Genomic DNA, 19,848 nt, shown 5'->3' on the forward strand with positions numbered 1-19,848 from the left:
AGCCAGGCTCTGCCGAGTTCCCAGCGCCTGGGCTTGGCTGCCCAGGAGATTTAGGGAGCTTTGAAAAAAAAACAGACACAGGCTTCTGATTCTGGGTGCACTCGTTTGAAATGGCAGGTGTTTAAAATCACTAATGAACATTGCGGTCACTAATCAACATTGCTGCGGGATTCCTGCCTGGATTCCCATCACCGCACTCACCGAAACATCCTCACTTGGGCGATCTCTGCGGCGGGGGCTTTCTGGCTGGTGGGGGTCAAGTCTGAGGCTCGGTGCAATCCCTGGACTTCAGACTTGATGAGAAGAGGTTTCTCGCTCAGCGATCCGAATCAGCCGGCTCCTTTCCCCGTGGGCTGCACCGGGAGGGTCGTTGCATTGCCTTAATAAAAGGAAAAAACTACAATTCTGGCTGAGAAAAGCCATCCAAAGACCAAATTCCAAATTCTTATTTGCTGCTCTCAAGAAAAAATTCTCTTTCCAGCTTTAAAACAAAAGGATTTGGGTAATTCCATCACCTTAAAACCACACAGGAGAAAAACTCCTGTAAATTGGTCCTGGCCTGCACTGACGCCAGAAGAACGTATCTGGAGAAACCCTAAAAGTATTCAACAGATCAATAAAAGCATTGGGGACCCCGCAGAGCATTTCCAGTAGCTTTGCCCCGGTGCAGCCCGCTGTGGGAAGGTGCCAAGTGTCCCTTGTCGTGTCCCCCCCTTGTCTGAAGTGTTTCTTGGCTCCGCAGTTCGGCGATTCCCAGCAGCTGCGGCTGGTCCGTATCCTGCGGAGCACGGTCATGGTCCGCGTCGGCGGAGGCTGGATGGCGCTGGATGAATTCTTGGTGAAGAACGATCCTTGCAGAGGTAAGGCAGTTCCTGGGTTTTATACAGCCTGGGGTCTCCTCGCCCAGTCAGGGGAGTTTGAGAACTTGTTTGCTCTGACTGTGGATGACCAGATGGTCCCAAAGTGGGGCTGGGTTATCCAAATAACAGACCCAAAGCAAACCACGGAACTTAAAATCGTGAGATTTGGGAAGTGATCGCCCTCCGTACTCGGCACTGGTGAGGCCTCACCTTGAATGCTGTGTCCAGTTCTGGGCCCCGCTCTTCAAGAAAGATGTTGAGGTGTTGGAGCGAGTGCAGAGGAGGGCAACCAAGCTGGGGAAGGGTCTGGAGGGTCTGACCTCCGAGGAACGGCTGAGGGAGCTGGGGGTGTTTAGCCTGGAGAAGAGGAGGCTCAGAGGTGACCTTAGTGCAGTCTACAACTACCTGAAGGGAGGTTGTAGCGGGGTGGGAGTCGGCCTCTTCTCCCAGGCAACCAGCGATAGGACAAGAGGGCACAGCCTCAACCTTGGCCAGGGGAGGTTCAGGTTGGACATCAGGAAGCATTTCTTCTCAGCAAGGGTCATTGGACATTGTAAGGGGCTGCCCAGGGAGGTGGTGGAGTCACCATCTCTGGAGGGGTTTAAGAAAAGCCTGGACATGGCACTTAGTGCCCTGGTCTAGTTGCCACGGTGGTGTCAGGGCAATGGTTGGACTCGAAGATCCCAGAGGGCTCTTCCAACCTCATTGATTCTGTGATTCTGTGGGTCACACGCTCGGTAACGATGTCGGGTTCATGCGAACCTCAGGTCTCCTCTCCTTTGTCTCCTTCCAGCACGAGGACGGACCAACCTTGAACTCCGCGAGAAATTCATCTTGCCGGAGGGGGCCTCCCAGGGGATGACGCCATTCCGATCGCGAGGCCGAAGATCAAAACCATCCTCCCGAGCGGCCTCCCCGACGCGATCCAGTTCCAGTGCCAGCCAGAGCAACCACAGCTGCGCCTCCATGCCATCCTCGCCCGCGACGCCGGCCAGCGGGGCCAAGGTGGGGTTCACGCGTGAAGCCTCCCTCTTTCCTCTCCTTCCCAAACCAGTGGCCGTCGAACCCATCCTGGTGAGACGAGGAGCTGCAGGAGGTGTATGGAGGAGGAGGAGGAAGGTTGGGGCTTGAGGGCTGGATGGTTCCTGTGGTCTCTAGAAGATGTTCATGGTGTCTGCAGGAAGAGCCCCGCTGTCCACACAAGATGGGTGGGGGGGGATGGTGCAGGGCAGGTTTTGAGCCCAAGGTGGGTGCTCGTGGCTCCGCAGGAGGGTCCCCAGCTCTCGCCGTGCAGATGAAGGCTCCTGGTCCCCGAGGCAGGAAGAAGCCATCGCCCATCGTCTGTCCTTTCCCACCACATCGTTCACCCATGCATGGTTTAATTCATCATCTGTTTGCGTTTTTCACTTTATTTTTATTTATATATTTCCTGTTTGGTTCTCGTTTCATTTTAGTGCCGTTTTCCCCCATTCCAGATACTTTTCTGTTTTTTTTTTTCTTTTTTCCTTCACTCACTTCCCCCTTTCCCCCCTCCCCTTCCTTGGATTTTCCATTTCACAGACTCCACATCACTTCTCTCGATGTTATGACAAACCCTGGTTGATAAACAGTAAAGCGGGCACCCCCCTGAGGGGATTCGATTATTCCGACCTCCAGCTCTCGAGCGCCGAGGTAGAGTATGGGCTGGCAGCCCCGAGGAGCTGCCGATGGGCTGGAGCGCCGCCGGCACCCACAACTCCTGCTCCTTTGCCTGATTTAACGCTTTCCTCGTGGTCGAGCAGCGCTTGTGAGCACCGCTAACGCTCGGACTGTTGGCGTTTTTCATGGGTTTCCAACTCGGATTAAATAAAACCCCGACCTCGGAGTAAAACACGGTTCGCATTTACCTGCTTTCAAAGCGACGGGGCGACATTCGTCCTCTTGAGCTTTAAAAAGCAAAATTTTCCCAAGCTTTAGTGGCTTTTAAGCCTCAAAAAGTGGTTTGGCTTTGAAAAATTAAAATCCAGCAGCCGAGTTGAGACCTGAAAATCAGCTACAGCGCATGCACGGTAACCACATCACCGTCGTTTTTATGGAGCGCTTGTGTTTTATCGCCGCCTTGAAGCACGTGTGGTGTGTCCGGCGCTGCCACCGGCTGGATGCTCCCAGGAGGGAGGAATTTGGGCTGAGACTAAAAAAGTTTCAGCTTCCTCGTGGACTTCCCTGAGCTTGTGAATCGGTGATGAGAAATAGCGAGCGGAGCTCGGGGGTTCACGGGGCAGGGGGGTGCGCTGGCAGGGTCACGGCGTCTTGCTCCGCGGGGCTTTCACGCAGAAAAGGAATGGTTTGAAATCATCAGGGCAGGAGCGCTGCCCCCGTCTCCCTAAACTGCCTGCTTGCTGCTGTTAACGTGTTTATAAAATAGGATGGAGGACGAGAAGCGAAATCTCTGATGATGAAAGTGGCACCTTCGCGATCACGTGTTGATGGATGTTAACCCCCGGGGAGCTGCTTGGCTGCCCCACTCCCACCGCCCTCTCCCCCACCGCAGCTCCAGTTTCAAGACTTCTAAGTTTCCCAAAAAAAAAGCACAAAATCACAGGGGGTGGAGGGAAACGTCCAGCAGCTGCTTTAAAGCTCATTGGGAAATGCCCTCCGGTGTTAATGTCCGTCTCTCCGGGGCTGCAGCTGGATCCTTGCAGTGGTGCCTCCCCCAGCCCCAGGGGACACCCCGGGCAGTCGCTCTCCTGCAGCGCTGCCCCGAACCCAGAGCGTTGGTTGGGGTGTGGAAACTGGAGCTGCCCTTCCCGGCTGGATCCAGGTGCCCTCGCCCTGCCCGGCACCTTCCCCTTCGCTTTCCTCCGCAGCGGGGGGAGCGGAGCTGCCTCTCGTGCTGCTTTTCCACCCTCCGGCTGCATTTGCGACATCTTAAAGGTCAGGAAAAGCACCGTTTCAGGATGCGACCGAAGGTGTTTCGCTGCCTTTTGTGTCCCTGTTCATCGCTGGTGCTCAGATTCCTCTGCCCTTGGGTGGTGGGTGCACGGACCTGCCTGGGGCACCAGCACCGGGGTGACGTCCCTGCGCCTCGCAGCATCGCCCCGCGCCGATGCCTCCCCACAGCAGGACACATTTTTTGGAGGTGCTGCATTATGTTTGACCTTCCACAATGGTCCTGAGCTGCTTTAGGTGCTGAAATACCTATTTTTGCAAGATTTCACCTTCTCTTTGGGGAGGTTTTGAGCCCAGATGATGCTGTCACCCTCCGGCTGGAGAGCAGCTTTGCTTTTATGGACTGTTTTTCCCCAAAAACACTTAGAAATCGCTGTATATCAGCCTGCAGCGCACGAACTGCCATTGCCTTCCAAATTTGCAGGATCCAGGCTTTTTTCTTTTTTATTAACCGCTGCTGAAACGAGGGCTCGTGTTCTCCTCGACCATTAAGATGGGTGTTCCTTAAAAGTCAAAATCTTTGTGCCGAGGTGTTGATCTCGGACGTGCTCTTGGCCCGTTGTGGCCCGGGTGACACCTACGAGATGCTCTGTGTGTGCTTCCTCCCAAGGTGACCCCCTCGGCGGGCAGCAAGCTGAAGCGACCCACCTTCCACTCCAGCCGGACCTCCCTGGCTGGGGACACCAGTAACAGCTCCTCCCCAGTCTCTACAGGTGCCAAAACCAGTCGGGCAGGTAAGGGAGGTGCAAAGACTGAAAAACTGCTGCTGCTCTTCCTACTTGGTTGATTAAATTGGCAGAGAAAATATTAAATGTTTAGGGACATAAATAGTTGGGGAGGTTGGTGCCTAGCGCTGTGTCCCTGCCTGGGAAAGGGGATGCTGCGGCGGTTTCGCAGTGCGAGGTTCGTTAAAACCTCGTGAATTAACGAGTCCTGGTGCTGAATCCCCCGTTCTGGGGGTGCTGGGTGGGTGGTTGAGAGCAGCCGCAGCAGGGCTGGGGCTTGGGCTGCCGGTCGGTCCAGGGATGGGGAGGAATCCTCCTCCTCCTCCTCCTGCTGCTCACGGTGCTCTTGGCTCCCCTCGCAGACCCTAAAAAAGCCGCGAGCCGCCCCACGAGCCGCGCCGGGAGCCGGGCGGGCAGCCGGGCCAGCAGCCGCCGGGGGAGCGACGCCTCCGATTTCGACCTGCTGGAAACGCAGTCGGCGTGTTCGGACACCTCGGAGAGCAGCGTGGCCGGCGGGCAGGGCGGCGCGCGCCGGGGCATGGCCAAACCCTCCAAAATCCCCACCATGTCCAAGAAAACGACCACTGCCACCCCCAAAACCCCCGGCCCTAAAAGATAATACTGTACCCACGCCCTCTTGAAAGAAAGAAAACCCAACCTGTGTCCAGTTTTTAACCCTGCTCCGTACATTGGATGTATATTTATTCTAAACGGGAGAAACTATATTGTTAAAAGTGTAAAAGAAAGTTGTGTTATGAAGCTGCCTTATTTGGGTTGTTTTTTTTTTTCCTTTTTTTTTTGTAAGTTACTATTTTCATGTGAATATTTATGTAGATAAAAATTGCCTCTGGGTGACCCCCTGTTCAGAGAGGGGCCTGGAAACCTGAAATGTGGGAGAAAGAAAGAAAGAAAAAAAAAAAAGAAAAATAAAAAAAAAAAGGAAGCAAAAAAAAAAGGTCAAGATGTGAAAGTGTAAAGAAAAACTAAACTATAAATAGGATTTCTGCGCGGTGCAGGGTGTGAACCTGCTTTAATCTTTTAGGATTGTTTCCTAAATGCATCTTTATAAACTTAACTTGCTGTCTCAGCAAGGTAAATTATATTTAAAAGCAAAGACCTGAATCCTACAGTGTTCAAGGAACTCTCTTTTTGTAAATCACAGATACCTCAACCAGAGAAACGTGAGGTGAGGGGACGTGGGGCTTCTGTTTCCATTTTTTTAAAGCTCTGTGGTTTTACTGGAGGAAAGCGGAGTTTGGCTTAATAAAATTTGCACACACTACGGCGAAGGTCCTGACGATTGCTGTCTTGAAAATACTGTCCCGACAACTGCGTTTTTAAAGAACAAACACGTGGGGAGGGGTGTGGGGAGGGGGTTCACGCGGAAGCTGGGGGGATGGCGGGTCTGGATCGCTCCGATCCATCCCTTAGGGGTGGTGGGTCCTACAAGTTAGAGGGTTCTTCTGCATTGGTGGCCTAAGAGAGCGACCCAAGATGTTCCTTACAGAATCGCTATTTATCTGCATCTCTTTTTTTTCCTATTTATTATTTAACTGGTCATTCCACTCCCACCCAGGCTGAGATTGATGTGACCTCTGCTCCTAGGAGAAATCTGGACTTACACGCACAGTCGCTTGTCCTTGAAATGAGTCTCACCAGCACACTTGCTACGAGTCCTGTCTCGCTTTTGTACGCTACTTTTTTTCCTTTGTACTAAAATCAAACTGACCAAGTGACCAGGAGACGGGCCGGGGGCGAGGGCTCTGCAGAGCTCCTGTATTTATTAAATATTGTTCCTCTCCGGCTCTGACCGTGTTGCTGTGTGATTCTCTCAATTGGTTGAAATTGAGGCAAAACTGAAGCTCTACCAATGAATTGTTTAAAATCCAAACACATTTTTGTATTAAAATTGCTTGCGGTAATAAACGATCTTGCCTCCTACTTCCTTCCCCAGTGTTAGCTTTTTACGTACGAGAGCTGGAGCTGGTTATCCCGTGCGGGGAGGTGAGGGCTGTGCCGGCCACGGGGTGTCTGCGTGCGGGTTTCCTTGCAGAGAACCACCAAACCCCAAATTAAAAGGCTGAGGTGGGTGAGTGGGTGCTGGTGAGGGTGCTCGGTGGTGTGGGTGCCCGCTGGTGAGGATGGTGGCCGGTGAGGGTACGTGTTGGAGTGGGGGTTTGCTAGTGAGAGCAACTGGTGAGGGGTGTGTGGTGGGGTTGGGTGTTGATGTGGTGGGTGCTCAGTGAGGTCCGTGTCCATAGGGGTGGGTGCCCATGGGTTTGGGTGTCAATGAGAGTGGGTGCCCATGGTTTTGGGTGTCAATGCAGGTGCCCATGGGTTTGGTTGCCCATGAGGGTGAGCACCCATAGAAGTGGGTGCCCATGGGTTTGGGTGTCAATGAGGGTGGGTGCCCATGGGTTTGGGTGTCAATGCGGGTGCCCATGCGTTTGGGTGTCAATGCAGGTGCCCATGGGTTTGGTTGCCCATGAGGGTGAGCACCCATAGAAGTGGGTGCCCATGGGTTTGGGTGTCAATGGGGGTGGGTGCCCATGGGTTTGGTTGCCCACGAGGGTGAGCATCCATAGAAGTGGGTGCCCATGGCTCTGGGTGTCAATGAGGGTGGGTGCCCATGGGTTTGGCTGCCCACGAGGGTGAGCATCCATAGCGGTGGGTGCCCACGGGGGTGAGCATCCCTAGGGATGGGCGCCCATGGGTCTGGGTGTTGATGGGTTTGGGTGCCCACGCAGAAGAGCGTCCGCAGGGGTGGCTGCCCACGGGTTCACGTGCCCGGCGATGCTCCCCGTTCCCGGGGCCGCCGGGCAGGGAGGGCCGGGGCGTCCCGGAGCCGTGGCCGGGGCGGTGCCGCCGGCGGGACCGTCCCTTTCCCTCGCCCCGCTGGGGCGGGCCGGGGCCGGTACCGTGCCCGGGGCCGTGCCGCACCGCACCGTGCGGGCGGGGCGGGGGGTCCCGGGCGGCGGCGGTGCCATGGGGCCGGGCCGGGGGGCTCTGGGGGCCCTGGCGCTGCTGTGGGCGGCGGCGGTGCTGGCCCAGCCGGGCAGCGGCAGCGTCCTCCGCCGCCGCCTCCACGCCGCCGGGTCCCTGCAGCGGCGGCTGAGCGGCGGCGAGCGGCGGGACGTGCAACGGGAGATCCTGGCCGTGCTGGGGCTGCCCGGGCGGCCGCGCCCGCGGGGCCCCGCCGCCGCCCGCGCCCCCGCCGCCGCCGCGCCGCTCTTCATGCTCGACCTGTACCACGCCGTGGCCGGCGAGGAGGAGGCGGAGGAGGAGGAGGAGGAGGCGGCGGTGTCGCGGCCGGTGCTCACCGGGCTCAGCACCCAGAGCCCCCCGCCCGGCAGCGTCGTCAGCCACGCCGACACCGTTGTCAGCCTCGTTAACATGGGTGAGCGCGGCGGGCGGGGGCACCGGGGGGAATCGGAGCGTGCGGGGGCACCGGGGAGGACCGGGGGGAACCGGAGCGTGCGGGGGCACCGGGGGAACCGGAGCGTGCGGGGGCACCGGGGGGCACCGGGTGGCACCGGGGGGAACCGGAGCGTGCGGGGGCACCGGGGGGAACCGGAGCGTGCGGGGGCACCGGAGGGGACCGGGGGGAAACGGAGCATGCGGGGGCACCGGGGAGGACCGGGGAGAACCGGAGCGTGCGGAGGCACCGGAGGGGACCGGGGGGAACCGGAGCGTGCGGGGGCACCGAGGAGACCGGGGAGCACCGGGGGAACCGGACCGTGCGGGGACAGCGGAGCGCACCGGGGGGACCAGGAAGCACCGGAAGGACCGGAGCCTGCGGGGGCACCGGGTGGACCGGAGCACATGGGCAGGATCTAGGCGGCTTTGGCAGGACCGGGGGGGCCGGAGCCGACCGGGGCACACGGGCAGAACCGGGGCGGGAGGCGGCAGCCGAGCCCCGCGCAGCGCATCGCACCGGGGCGCTCGGGAGGCACCGGGGGGCACCGGGGAGCGGCGGGACGGGGCGCACGGGGCTGCGGCGGGGCTGGGCACCGCACGGAGCCCCGCTGCCAGCCCAGCCCGGGCTGCCGAGCTGAGCCCGACCCAAACCCCGCGGAGCAAACGCGGTCCCCGGCTGGGACCTGGGCACCGTACCGACGGCTCGGGGCGTCCCGCGGTGCCGGGGTGCTCTCTCGGGGCGTCCAGAAAAGCCTCTTGTGCCCAGAGCTGAGCTGAACAACGACGGGAGAGCGGCTGGGAGGGGGCTGGTGGCCGCGGGGCTGCACCCTGGGTGCTGGGGGAGAGCCGCTGCGGTCCTTGGCAGCTCTGCTTGGAGAAGTGGAGATGGAGAAGGGGAAAGTCAGGCAGCGAGGGTGGGCTGAGGGCTGGGACCAGGCTGGGGGAACGCTGTGAGCTTCTCCCCAAGTTGGCAATGAACTTGGGGCTGCTTCCCCCAAACACTGTCTGTCTCCATCACCTGAGGCGTCCGCGTCGCCCACCCCACGCTCCCCGTTTGGGTGGGCACACGTGGACTGGCAGCGGAGCGAGCGGGGCACGCAGGCAGGCCGGCAGGGCTCTCGTGCCAGCAGCAGGGTGGACCGAATTACCCGCGGTGGGACACTGAATCACGGTTCCAAATAAAATCCTCAAGGTTGCTAATTATTGCTGGAATCCCGTCCAGCGGGTTGCTGAGCAATGCCGGGCTCCAGCCACCGGCCTATTTCCAGGTGGCAGCGAAAGCCGAGCTATTTCCAGCCAGCATCAGCAGGGCCACGAGCCCCTGGGGGTGCGAGGGGTGCCCCCACGAGGGCAGGCACTGGGGTGGCCTGAACCCAGCGGGATGCACAGACTGGGCGTTCGGATACGCAGCTTTTCCCTGCCTCTGCTCGTGGCTTTAAGGGGTGTCCGGGTGTCCCTGTCCAGGCCAAGCACAAGGCTTTTGGGGAGCATCGGTGCAAAGGTGTGGGGTGGGGGGTGTTAGCAGGCACAGAGCAGCGTCCTGGCCCGTGAGCCGCAGCCGTGGCCAGTGTCCTGGGCTCGGGGATGCCTCCCCAGAGCAAGGCTGTGTTTGGCTGCTGCACCATGGTGTGCCAAAGGCCATGGAAGGGGAAGGTGCCTCACCACGGCACCCCTGAGGACCAGACAGGGCCCCTTTCCTCCCCTGCACCCCTCCAGACCCCGCATGGGATCCCCACAGCCAGTGATCTGAGCATGGGGAGACCCCTCCCTGGAGAGCCCAGGCAGGGAGGGGACCTGCACCCTCTCAGGAGGAGGTATGGGTGAGGGAAGGCTGTGAGGTGTCTCCCAAGTCCTCACCATCCATCCTTACATCCCCTTGTGCCACATGTGGCTGTAAAGAGGCCAGGGAGCTCCCCGGGACAGACCCTGCTGCTCCAGGCGGTGGTCAGGGGTGCCCATGGCACCCAGCTCCTCTCTAGAGCCTGGGGAAGCTGAGACCGAGGGAGGCAGATACTGGGGCACCAAATCCCAGCTCCCCTCAGCACTCCAGACAGCACACGAACACCAAAAAAAAGTGCTTTAAAATGGCCAGGTTTGATGGCACCCAGGGTGGGATGTTCGGGGGAGGCGGCGGCGCTGGCACAGGGGTGCTGGCACCGCTCCCCTGCCCGATGCTCCTGGAGCAGCCGGGAGAATTGGGGAGCACAGTTCCAGCCTTCAATTTGAATGGCTTTGATTTCTGCGGCTTCGTCAGCCCCTTCAAGTTAATTAAATAATTTTTTTTTTTTGTGGGAGAAGGCTAGCTTTCATTTCCATGCATAATTTGCTGCACAATTACCCTGATGGGGGCATGCAAATGGGGTAAGTCGGTGCTCCATTGGGCACTCGGACCTCTCTGCTCCCAGCCAGCCCTGTGTGAGCCGGGCCGGCGCGCGGCTCCCAGTGGCACACACCTTTCTCCTGGGAAGGGGAAGCGACAAACCTCCCCGGGGCACCAACACGTCCCAGTTTGGGCAGGCAGAGCGGGGCTGGTCTGGGGCTGGCCTGGGCGGGTGGGGGGGCAGCGGGGGCCTCCAGGCGATGGGCGGCCACTGGGCACCTTCGGTTGGGTTTGGTGATGCTGGATCCACCCGCCCCGTCCTGCTCGGGATAAAACTCTCCGTGTAAGCCCGACCCGTGCTATTTCTGTGCGCTGAGGGAGTCAGGTGGGTTGTATTTTTAAGCCCGGGGTAAGGATGGGCTTTGAGATTTCTCCTCAGCCGGGGCTGAGCCGCCAGCCATGAGTCACGGTTACACGCAGGGTATAATCACGGAGCAGAGAGGTTTGTAACGGGAAGGCGAGGAGGAGGCTGGCGTGCCCGAGCCCCCCGCCACCGCCCAGCACCACAGCACACGTGGCCTCCCCTTCCCTCCCCGGGATGTGGCCAGAAAACCCAGAGCATCTTCCAGCAGCGCAGGACCAGCCCGTGCTGAGGTGTTGGTGCTCTGTACGCACCCACCAGTCGTGTTTTAAACAGAAAAACTTTGCAAATTAAAAAAAAATATCCCCTGGGGTCCACCTGCCGCACCGTGCTCTCGGCTGGCTGCTTGTAGGGCTGGGGGGGATGCAAGCGGGGGCCAAGGCTCCCCATGTTCACCCCAAGGATGGAGGAAGCGCTTGTGAGATGAAGCAGGAGCTCGGCAGAGGCTCAGCTTCATTTCACCGTGCCTGGGATAACTCTTGAATCTCTCCCCACTTCAGAAAAAAAACCTTCGGAGCTTATTTTTTCCTGCTTGCAAGGGAAGGATAGCATCTTCCTTGCATCTCCTTTAAACCTATTTTAGGATTCAGAGCGCTTCATGTGGTTGAATATCCTGGCATTTCCTTTTAATTTAGTGTCCGAAATGATCATGGGGACCATCGGGAGCAGCCAGGACCAGTAATTACAACTGATGCGCAGTTTATAGCAACGGAGAAAGTTTACAGTGAAAAAGTACAGCTAAAAATAACGTGGGGAGCAGGACGGAGGGCAGGCGGCCCCGTCACCCCATCGCTGGGGAGAGAGCAGGAGTGCACTGGGCATCCCCTATAAATCCCCATGGCCATTTATAGATGTATATAATATTTTTTAATTATTTTTTTGGGGGTGGTGGGAGCACACAGCATAGTTGTGGCATTCAGCTTTGGGGGAAGATGCAGCAGCATTTAGGGGGCGAGAGGGTAAGTGCCAGAGGAGGGGGCAAGGAGAGCAAAGAGCCTGGGTTGGGTTTTTTTTAGTGTGTCTCATCCGCAATCCGGATAATCCGCCCACAGATAATTGAGGGTTGGCCGAGTGGCTGAGTCAACCCGCCCCGAATCAGGAGCAGGTTCCCAGGCGCGACGGGCTCCTGGTCCGGCACCCGCAGCGTTTCAGCACCCACTTTGCTGCCTGGGTGAAGGGCACTGGGTGCTTTCGGGATGCCACGCGTGCTCCCCCCTGCTGCAGAGTCAGAATTTTGCAGCGGTTTATAATTTTGCCAGAAAACACGGCGATATTCAACCTCCTCCAACCTGCTGATCACCACCCTGGGTTGCTGTTTGCTTACTGCGGTGCCGCCGGTCCCGTCCCCATCGCCAGCCCCGTGTCGGCACAGGGCAGGATGCTTCGCCCTTGGGGCTGCCCTTCCCTTCTCTCAAGAATTCCTCCTTCTTTCTCATCCCAAACACTAGGCAGCTTGATATTAAGTCCGGCTCATTTGGTTCATCAAGGTGCACAGCTAATTGCAGTCCCCTTTAGCATCTCTCACCCCTGGTCAGGGCGTCCCTGGGCTTCCCTCCCCACCAGCTCACCCCCCCCATCACCTCCCCAGGATACAGATGCAAAGATTTCATAACAAACTGCTGCTTTCACAAAGGTTAAAGCCAAGAATCGCCCCAGGGACCTTTTCTGTGTTGGTGGGTCCCTGTGACCCCTCGGCTCTGCCACAGACCTCCCCCTGCCCCTCCCCGGAGCCACCCGAGTGGTACCACAGCATCCCTTTGTTGATTATATTCAGTCATGGCAGCCTGGAATATTTTTAAAGAACAATTTGAAGAAAATAATTACATATTAGAGAAACTCATCCCGTGAAGGTCACGGTGGTTTCTGAGCTGGTGTTTGATCTGGTTGGGTCTTACCCGACGCCAAGGAGCGAAGGGGCGACCCATGAAATACCCAGGTGACCGAAAATACCCGAGGGGACACCGCTCTGTGCCTGGGTGTCACCTGGACCGACCATGGGACATCCCACTGGGGAGTTTATCAGCGATAAAACCACAGGAGGTGGTTCCTCTGGGGGTGTTTTGGGGGGATTTAAGGATTTTTCAAGAGCCACGAGGCATCGGCGCCTCCAGCAGCATCTTTAATGGCCCAGGAGCGTTAAACCAGCAGCGACGGGTCAGTGGAAGAAATGGAAATGCAGAAAAGGGCTGGGGAGCCCCCGAGGGGCTGCAGCAGGGTCGGGGGGCCGGTGTCCCCCCCCTTTGAAGGGGTACGAGGGCCAGATCCAGCTCCCACAGCATCCTCCACCCGCCGCTGGCCGGCAGCCGGGGCAGGAAACCTTCTCCGCATCCGCCCCTGCCCGCGGGCTTTTTATATAGCATCTCTTGTGGTGAGCCCGGGAGCTGGAGGGAATGTGGGTTTGTTTTTAAAAAAGAAAAAAAGAAAAAAAAAAGAAGAAAAAATCCATTAACACATATAAAATCTCAGCAATCGGTTTGGAGAGAGGCACCACGCTGCTCCCCCTGTATAAACGGGGACACAACCTTATGGCGTATTAAATTCGCATTATTTCTTTTTTTTTTTTTCCCCTGGATTCAGTTAAAAATCGCATTTTAAAAAGTGTGTTTGTATTTATTTAATTATTTGTTTATTTTTTTAAAAGTCAGCGCCTGGGTCAGATTCGTTACGTTGCTTTTGCGCCTGAAGCGGGACGAGCGTTAATCACTTTAATTATATTCAGTCGTGGCAGCCTGGAATATTTTTAAAGAACAATTTGAAGGAAATAATTACATATTAGAGAAACTGTGTGGGGCTGCATTACCGTAAAGCAAGACGGCGGGTTTGTTTCTTTATGGACTTAATTAAAAAAAAATATCACCAGATTTTTTTTTTCCTTTCCCAACATGCACCAGATTTCTGCAGAAAATAGGGATTTTCAGTAAAAACTGAGGTTTTATTTGTACAGAGCAGTGGCCCCACGTCTCCCATGGGGTGACAACCTTTACATCTCAGCAGCCCGAAGCGTGCAGGGCAGAGGGGACCCGTGATGGCCTCGGGCTGCCCAGAGTTTGTCCCCCGAGCCACAAAAACTTGAAAAAACCCCAATTCCTGCTGGCCACGGTCCCACCGACCCCAAAACTCAGGGGGTTGGGTGGGTTTTTCACCCTTTGGAGGAGCACGAAGGGCAGTGTCGCTGTGCGCCCACCGTAGCCAAGCCCGCGTGATTTTTGATTTAATTTTTTAATTTTTTTTTAATTAATAATAAAGGAAGAGGCTGGGAGGCTGGTGGGTGTACAGGAAAATCAAATCAGTGCAAAAATAGAGGGGGTTACATCAAGATTAACGCTCTCGGGAGAGGAGAGGTGGGAATTTGCAGCAGCGGGGCTCAGCGGGGTGGGGGGCCCAGAGCCAGCGAGGTCTGTCCCCAAACTGGGGGCAAAGGGGTTGGTGGGACTTGGTGGGGGCTGCAGGCTCTGATCAGGCACAGCCCTCCCTGACCCCTTTGCTCCGCAGTCGAGCAGGACCGGGACATGTTCTCGCCGAAGCCGTACTGGAAGGAGTTCAGGTTCGACCTGACCCAGGTGCCCACGGGCGAGTCGGTGACGGCTGCCGAGTTTCGCATCTACAAGGCGCGAGGTGTCCCCCGCCACGCCAACACCACCCTCCACGTGAGCATCTACGAGATCGCCGCCGAGCACTCCAACAGGTGACGGGGACGGGGATGGGGATGATGGGGAAGGGGATGAAGATGGTGGGGATGGGGATGGGGATAAAGATGGTGGGGACGAGGATGGAGATGGGGATGAGGATGAAGATGATGGGGATGAAGATGGTGGGGATGAAGATGATGGGGATGGGAATGAAGATGATGGGGATGAAGATGGTGGAGATGAAGATGGTGGAGATGGGAATGAAGATGGTGGGGATGGGGATGGGAATGAAGATGATGGGGATGAAGATGGTGGGGTGGGGATGGGGATGAAGATGGTGGGGATGAAGATGGGGACGGGGCCCCTCACAAGCCCCAGCCCCAGCACATTCCCTTCTCCCCACCATGCAACGCCAAGGGAAGCAGCACCGCCTCAGCCGGCTGTTCCCACCAGGCAGTGCCTCACCCCGGCTTTTTGGCCAGGGCTGAGAAGATCCTTTTCCCAAGGCAGCGCCAAGGTGCCACCATCATGTGCAGCACTGCCGGAGGCACCGGGAGCCGCCGTCCTGACCCTGCTGTGCCGGGACCCGTATGGACACAGGCACTGAGGAGCCATTGCCGTGAATTATCGCCGGTGCTGGTGCCCTTTGGGTGCTGTTACTCACCTGCTTGGGTTTTTTTTCCCCCCATTTCCACAGGGAGTCTGACCTGTTCCTGCTGGATGTCCAGGACCTGCGTGCCGGGACCGAGGGCTGGCTGGTGTTTGACGTCACGGCCGCCAGTAGCCACTGGTTAGTGGATCGGAAATACAACCTGGGGCTGCGACTCTACGTGGAGACGGATGATGGTAAGCCTGCCCGGCCTGCCCGCAGCGTTTGGGGCCAAATCACAGAATCGTTTTGGTTGGAAAGGACCTTTAGGATCATCGAGTCCAACCCTTAACCCAGCACTGCCAAGGCCACCACTAACCCATGTCCCTCAGCACCACATCTACACGGCTTTTAAATCCCCCCCCAGGGATGGGGACTCTACCACTGCCCTGGGCAGCCTGTGCCAGTGCTTGACAACCCTTTTGGGGAAGAAATTGTCCCTGATCTCCAATCTAAACCTCCCCTGGTGCAACTTGAGGCTGTTTCCTCTAGCCGAGGGGAGCAGCCGCAGGAGAAATCCCCAGGAGCTGGAGCCCTCTCATCTCCCCTCTTGGTGCCATGGTGGGCAGCGGGTGCCAGAAGTTGGGGTGCTGGGTTTGCACAACAAGCCCTGATGGCAAAGCCTCCTGAGGACATTAATGCTAATGGGGCTCCAGGTGTGGGCTGTAATAACCCTATTAGCACTTAATGAACCCTTTACCTGGAGGGATCCTTGAGTATGTGCCGGAGCATTAACCCTCTTCTCACCAAGGGGTCAAACCTGCTCCAGAGATGCCATTTGCAGGTGCACAAAGAGCACCTCGGCTCCCATGGGGGGAGAAATCGCAGCCATCAGTGCCCCATCCATCCCCTTCCCAGTGCCCCATCCATCCCCTTCCCTCCCAGCGCACCGAGGGAAAACCAGTCACTTTGCTCTACGTGAGCATCGTGGGGTGGTGGCCGTGCAGGATGAGGCCATATCCCCTCTGTGAGCTGCCCCTCGTACACCCACCTGGGGGGCAACAGCAGGATGGAGCCCTGGGGTGGGGGGGGGTCCATGCCAAAACCACAGCACTGCAAATTTCCCGTATTTTTTTCTCCTTACTTTAACCAAACGAGTCCATTCTGAGACCAAACCCATCCCCGCAGGGCACAGCGTCGACCCCGGCTCGGCGGGGCTGCTGGGGCGCCGGGGACCCCGCTCCAAGCAGCCCTTCATGGTGACGTTTTTCCGGGCCAGCCCCGGCCCCGTGCGCGTTCCCCGGGCGGCCAAGCCCCCCAGGAGGCGGCAGCCCAAGAAAACCAACGACCTCCCGCATCCCAACAAGCTGCCGGGGATTTTTGGTAAGAGCTTTGCAGGGTCCCCATGGAAAACACCGGGCTCTGCTGCTGCCACGCTCGCAGGACCTTTTGTTCGTGCCTTGTCTTGACAGAAATCCCCATTTTTGGCCCAGAAATGCATCCCCAGGGGAGCAGAGCTGAGAGCTCTGGGGTTTTAGACTTGGGGTCATTTGCATTTTGGGAGGTGCAGCAGGTCTGGGGTGGGTGCCCTTGAGGTGATGGTGTTTTGTGGCCTTTTTTTTGGAATACCTGAATATTGGACTTTTTTTGCATCATTGCCCTTGGCTTTGAAGCTGCCCTGGGAGGGCATCACTCCAGGAGGGCATCACCCAGGAGGGCATCGCCCCGGGAGGGTGTCACAGCCCGAGGAAGCTGCTCAGGCAGGAGGGGAGCAAGAAGCCCCAGCTCTCCCGAACTCATTTATCTTGGGAAACCCTCGAAGCCACCACGAGCAGAGCGGGGCTTTAGCCCTTCCCAGGCTGAATCACCTCGTCCCGATGTCGGAGCCATAAATTTCAGGCTGGGCTGAAGCTGCTTTTCCCTTTGTGCAACCACGGAGGCTCCTCGTCTTGTGTTCTCCTGGACTAACCCCGACTGTGGGGGCTGTTCAGTCCCACCCTTGAGCGGGGATGGCTGCAGCAGGAGGGGGATTGGGATGCTGGTCCCATGGGGCTGACGCTGCCTGTCCCCTTCTCCCACAGACGATGTCCACGCCGCGGATGGGCGGCAGGTCTGCCGGCGCCACGAGCTCTACGTCAGCTTTCAGGACCTCGGCTGGCTGGTACTTGTCTGCCGGGAGAAGTAAATCCAAAAAAAAAAACCCAACCCCATTGTCCTGCCCGCGGGCTCCCTCCCAGCCCAGTTTCTCCTGCCCACGACGCGATGCGCAGCCGCAGCCTGGAGCTGGGCAGGCAAACGTGAACTGTCCCAACCCCAACCCCACCAGCGACCCCAAACAACTCGTGAAAAATCAAAATAAGCCCTTGCTGCTGGCACGGCCACCCAGGGAGGATTGGGTTGTGTTTGCAGGTGGGGAGTGGACGAAGGGGCGCAGAAAGGGTGAAGCCCACGGAGTAACTGGTGTGAACCCTTATAGAATAGAATCACAGACTGGTTTGGGTTGGAAGGGACCTTAAAGATCATCTAGTTCCAACCCCCTGCCATGGGCAGGGACACCTTCTACTAGCCCAGGTTGCTCCAAGCCCCATCCAACCTGGCCTTGAACCCTGCCAGGGAGGGGGCACCCACAGCTTCTCTGGGCAACCTGGGCCAGTGTCTCACCACCCTTTTTTGTTTGCAGGACTGGGTGATCGCCCCGCAGGGGTACTCAGCCTACTACTGCGAGGGGGAGTGCGCCTTCCCCCTGGACTCCTGCATGAACGCCACCAACCACGCCATCCTCCAGTCCCTGGTCAGTGCCACCCGCTGCTGCAGCCCCAGGACATGGCGGGGTGGGGGATGCTGGGGGTCCTGGGGGAGCGGTGGGAGCCCAGCAGGTCCCTGTGGAGAGCTGGATGTGGGGCTGGGCACCTGGGTGTGAGAATGTGCAGGTTAGAGGGTGCAGTTTAGCTCCAGCTCCCAATAACATATCAGTGGGTGTGTGAACATCTGGGTGGGTTTATGCACATCTGGGTGGGTGCTCCGCTATCAGCTGGTGGCCAAGGGCATCACGTCGCCCGTGCATCCTCCTCGCCAGCCGTGCACAAGGGTTTCAGCCGAGGTCCCGCTGCGGCTCAGCGCCCAACGTTACGCTCAGCATATTCGAAGCAGGAAGGCTTTAATGCCCCAGTATATTTTTTTTCCCCCAAACCCACCCCGCATCCCAGCCCGTGCTTTAATTTCTGGAATTTCCTGCCCTGTGAGTGTTTGATTTCCTAATGGCAGAGTCACACCGGCTCCGGGTGCTCGCGGTTAATTACAGGGAGCGCCGAGTCCCTCGGCCCAGCCTTTGAAGGTGTTGCCTGCCGGGGTTTAATTTTTGCATCGACAAAGCTGCCAGAGGCCCTGTCCAGGGCTGGGCATCATCAGGGAGGGGTCCCCTTCCCCTCTCCACCCACCCATCGCCCCTAAACCCAACGCTCTTCCCGAAACAGAGCTGTTTGGGCAGGATGTGAATCACCTGGTGCCCGGATCCGTCTCTTCTGGGAAGTGCCGGGGCAAAGGCAGCGGGGGAGCCGTGCCAGCTCCGGCCAGGGCTGCAAATAGCAGGGTTTGACAGCAAAAACACCGGACTTCCGAACTGGGAGAGCTGGGCTGCCCCTGCAATAAATTAATCGCACATGTCGGGGCCAGGCGGGGAGGGCTGCGTGCCTCTGAACCTCCCAGCTCACCCATCTCATTACCGGGATAACGCGTGTCCTGAGCAGGGGAGGAAGCAGAGCTGTGTTCAGAATGGTGGTGTGTACTTCAGATTTCAGGGCAACATGTTAAATTTGGGGCAGCACTGAGCCCTGAAGGAGAATCTCTATTGCAACAGCATCCAGCTTCCCCCACCCACCGAGGAGTGAGGCTCAAGCTGCCCTGATTTATTTTTCTTTTTAGCCATTTGCCTATTTACAGTGAGAAAAGGGCCCAGAAATCCCAAATTAATGAAGGGGCTGCCTGGGCCACGCAGTGCCCAAGCCCCGCTCCAATATAAACTGCAGCAAGGGCTGCCCAGAGTTTAGAATAAATATTTTTGCAAAAAGCTGGAAATAATCTCCCCATTCACCCAGGCTTTTTGGTTCGATGGTTTTTCTCCTGCCTGGAGCCGCTTTCACCAGCGCTCACGGGCTCCATCCATCCCCCAGGTCCACCTGATGAAGCCCGAGGCCGTGCCCAAGGCGTGCTGTGCCCCCACGAAGCTCAGTGCCACCTCCGTCCTCTACTACGACAGCAACAACAACGTCATCCTCAAGAAGCATCGCAACATGGTGGTAAAATCCTGCGGCTGCCACTGACAGCTGGGTCCTGTCCCCATCCCTCAATGTCCCACCCCAGAGAAATGTGACACTGGGTTTGTGCTGCCGTGTGTGGAGAAGTTCCAGGGGCTAATAATAATAATAATAATAAAGAATAAAAATAAATCCCTCCCACCCTTTCCTAGAAGTGGATGTAAATAATATGAAACTTTTATTCTCTTACCACACTTAATGACACATACATATATACATACTTATATATATATATATATAGGGAAGAGAGGATTTGTGGCTGGTTACGTGTCTGTTTTGCTCGTGGCTGATGTGTTTTCCCCTCTCACAGGCTGCTGCTGTCTCCAGGCTAAAGGGTAATTAGGAGAAGGGAGGTGGCATCCGAGTTGCTCTGGGCTTGAGCTGTTCCTAGCCCTGTATAACTAACCCACCTCTACCCAGCACTTTTAATTCCCTTAATGAAAACACTGCCAGCCAATTAAGTAGCTGGCTGACTAACCCGCTCCTATTTACTTAAAAGTTCACAAAACTCAGTTGGGGAAAAAATAAAATTATATCCATATTGAGCTAGGACCCTGTTATAAAATAAACGCCTGGTTTGGAAAGTAAACACGTCGTTTCTCTGGGTGGTTGTTTTTTAATAAATGTCACGGCACAGCAGCGCTCT

At 57.2% G+C, this 19,848-nt stretch overlaps 2 protein-coding genes across 7 annotated transcripts in view; both read left to right on the forward strand.

Annotated features, from left to right (window-relative positions):
- The window catches only part of MACF1 (microtubule actin crosslinking factor 1), a 133,427-nt gene extending 127,632 nt beyond the window's left edge, over positions 1 to 5,795 (forward strand). For 4 of the 6 annotated variants that reach the window (XM_068417751.1, XM_068417749.1, XM_068417752.1 and 1 more), the window contains 5 exons: positions 743 to 860; positions 1,654 to 1,865; positions 2,421 to 2,531; positions 4,399 to 4,522; positions 4,876 to 5,795. In XM_068417751.1, the coding sequence (XP_068273852.1) occupies positions 743 to 860; positions 1,654 to 1,865; positions 2,421 to 2,531; positions 4,399 to 4,522; positions 4,876 to 5,132 (822 nt within the window). In that variant the 3' untranslated portion in view covers positions 5,133 to 5,795. The remainder of the gene's footprint in view (positions 1 to 742; positions 861 to 1,653; positions 1,866 to 2,420; positions 2,532 to 4,398; positions 4,523 to 4,875) is intronic. The other 2 variants (XM_068417754.1, XM_068417753.1) reach the window with 1 other exon arrangement.
- A 1,703-nt stretch (positions 5,796 to 7,498) lies between these two features.
- On the forward strand, positions 7,499 to 19,715 carry LOC137673148 (bone morphogenetic protein 8B-like). The gene is made up of 7 exons (XM_068417762.1): positions 7,499 to 7,910; positions 14,164 to 14,356; positions 14,998 to 15,146; positions 16,078 to 16,272; positions 16,971 to 17,050; positions 17,570 to 17,680; positions 19,059 to 19,715. Exons 1-7 carry the CDS (start codon positions 7,499 to 7,501, stop codon positions 19,206 to 19,208), a joined length of 1,290 nt encoding a protein of 429 aa, XP_068273863.1. The 3' UTR covers positions 19,209 to 19,715.
- The last annotated feature ends 133 nt before the right edge of the window (positions 19,716 to 19,848 follow it).

This window comes from Nyctibius grandis, chromosome 24 (genome assembly GCF_013368605.1).
Source record: "Nyctibius grandis isolate bNycGra1 chromosome 24, bNycGra1.pri, whole genome shotgun sequence".
NCBI classification, from domain to species: Eukaryota; Metazoa; Chordata; class Aves; order Nyctibiiformes; family Nyctibiidae; genus Nyctibius; species Nyctibius grandis.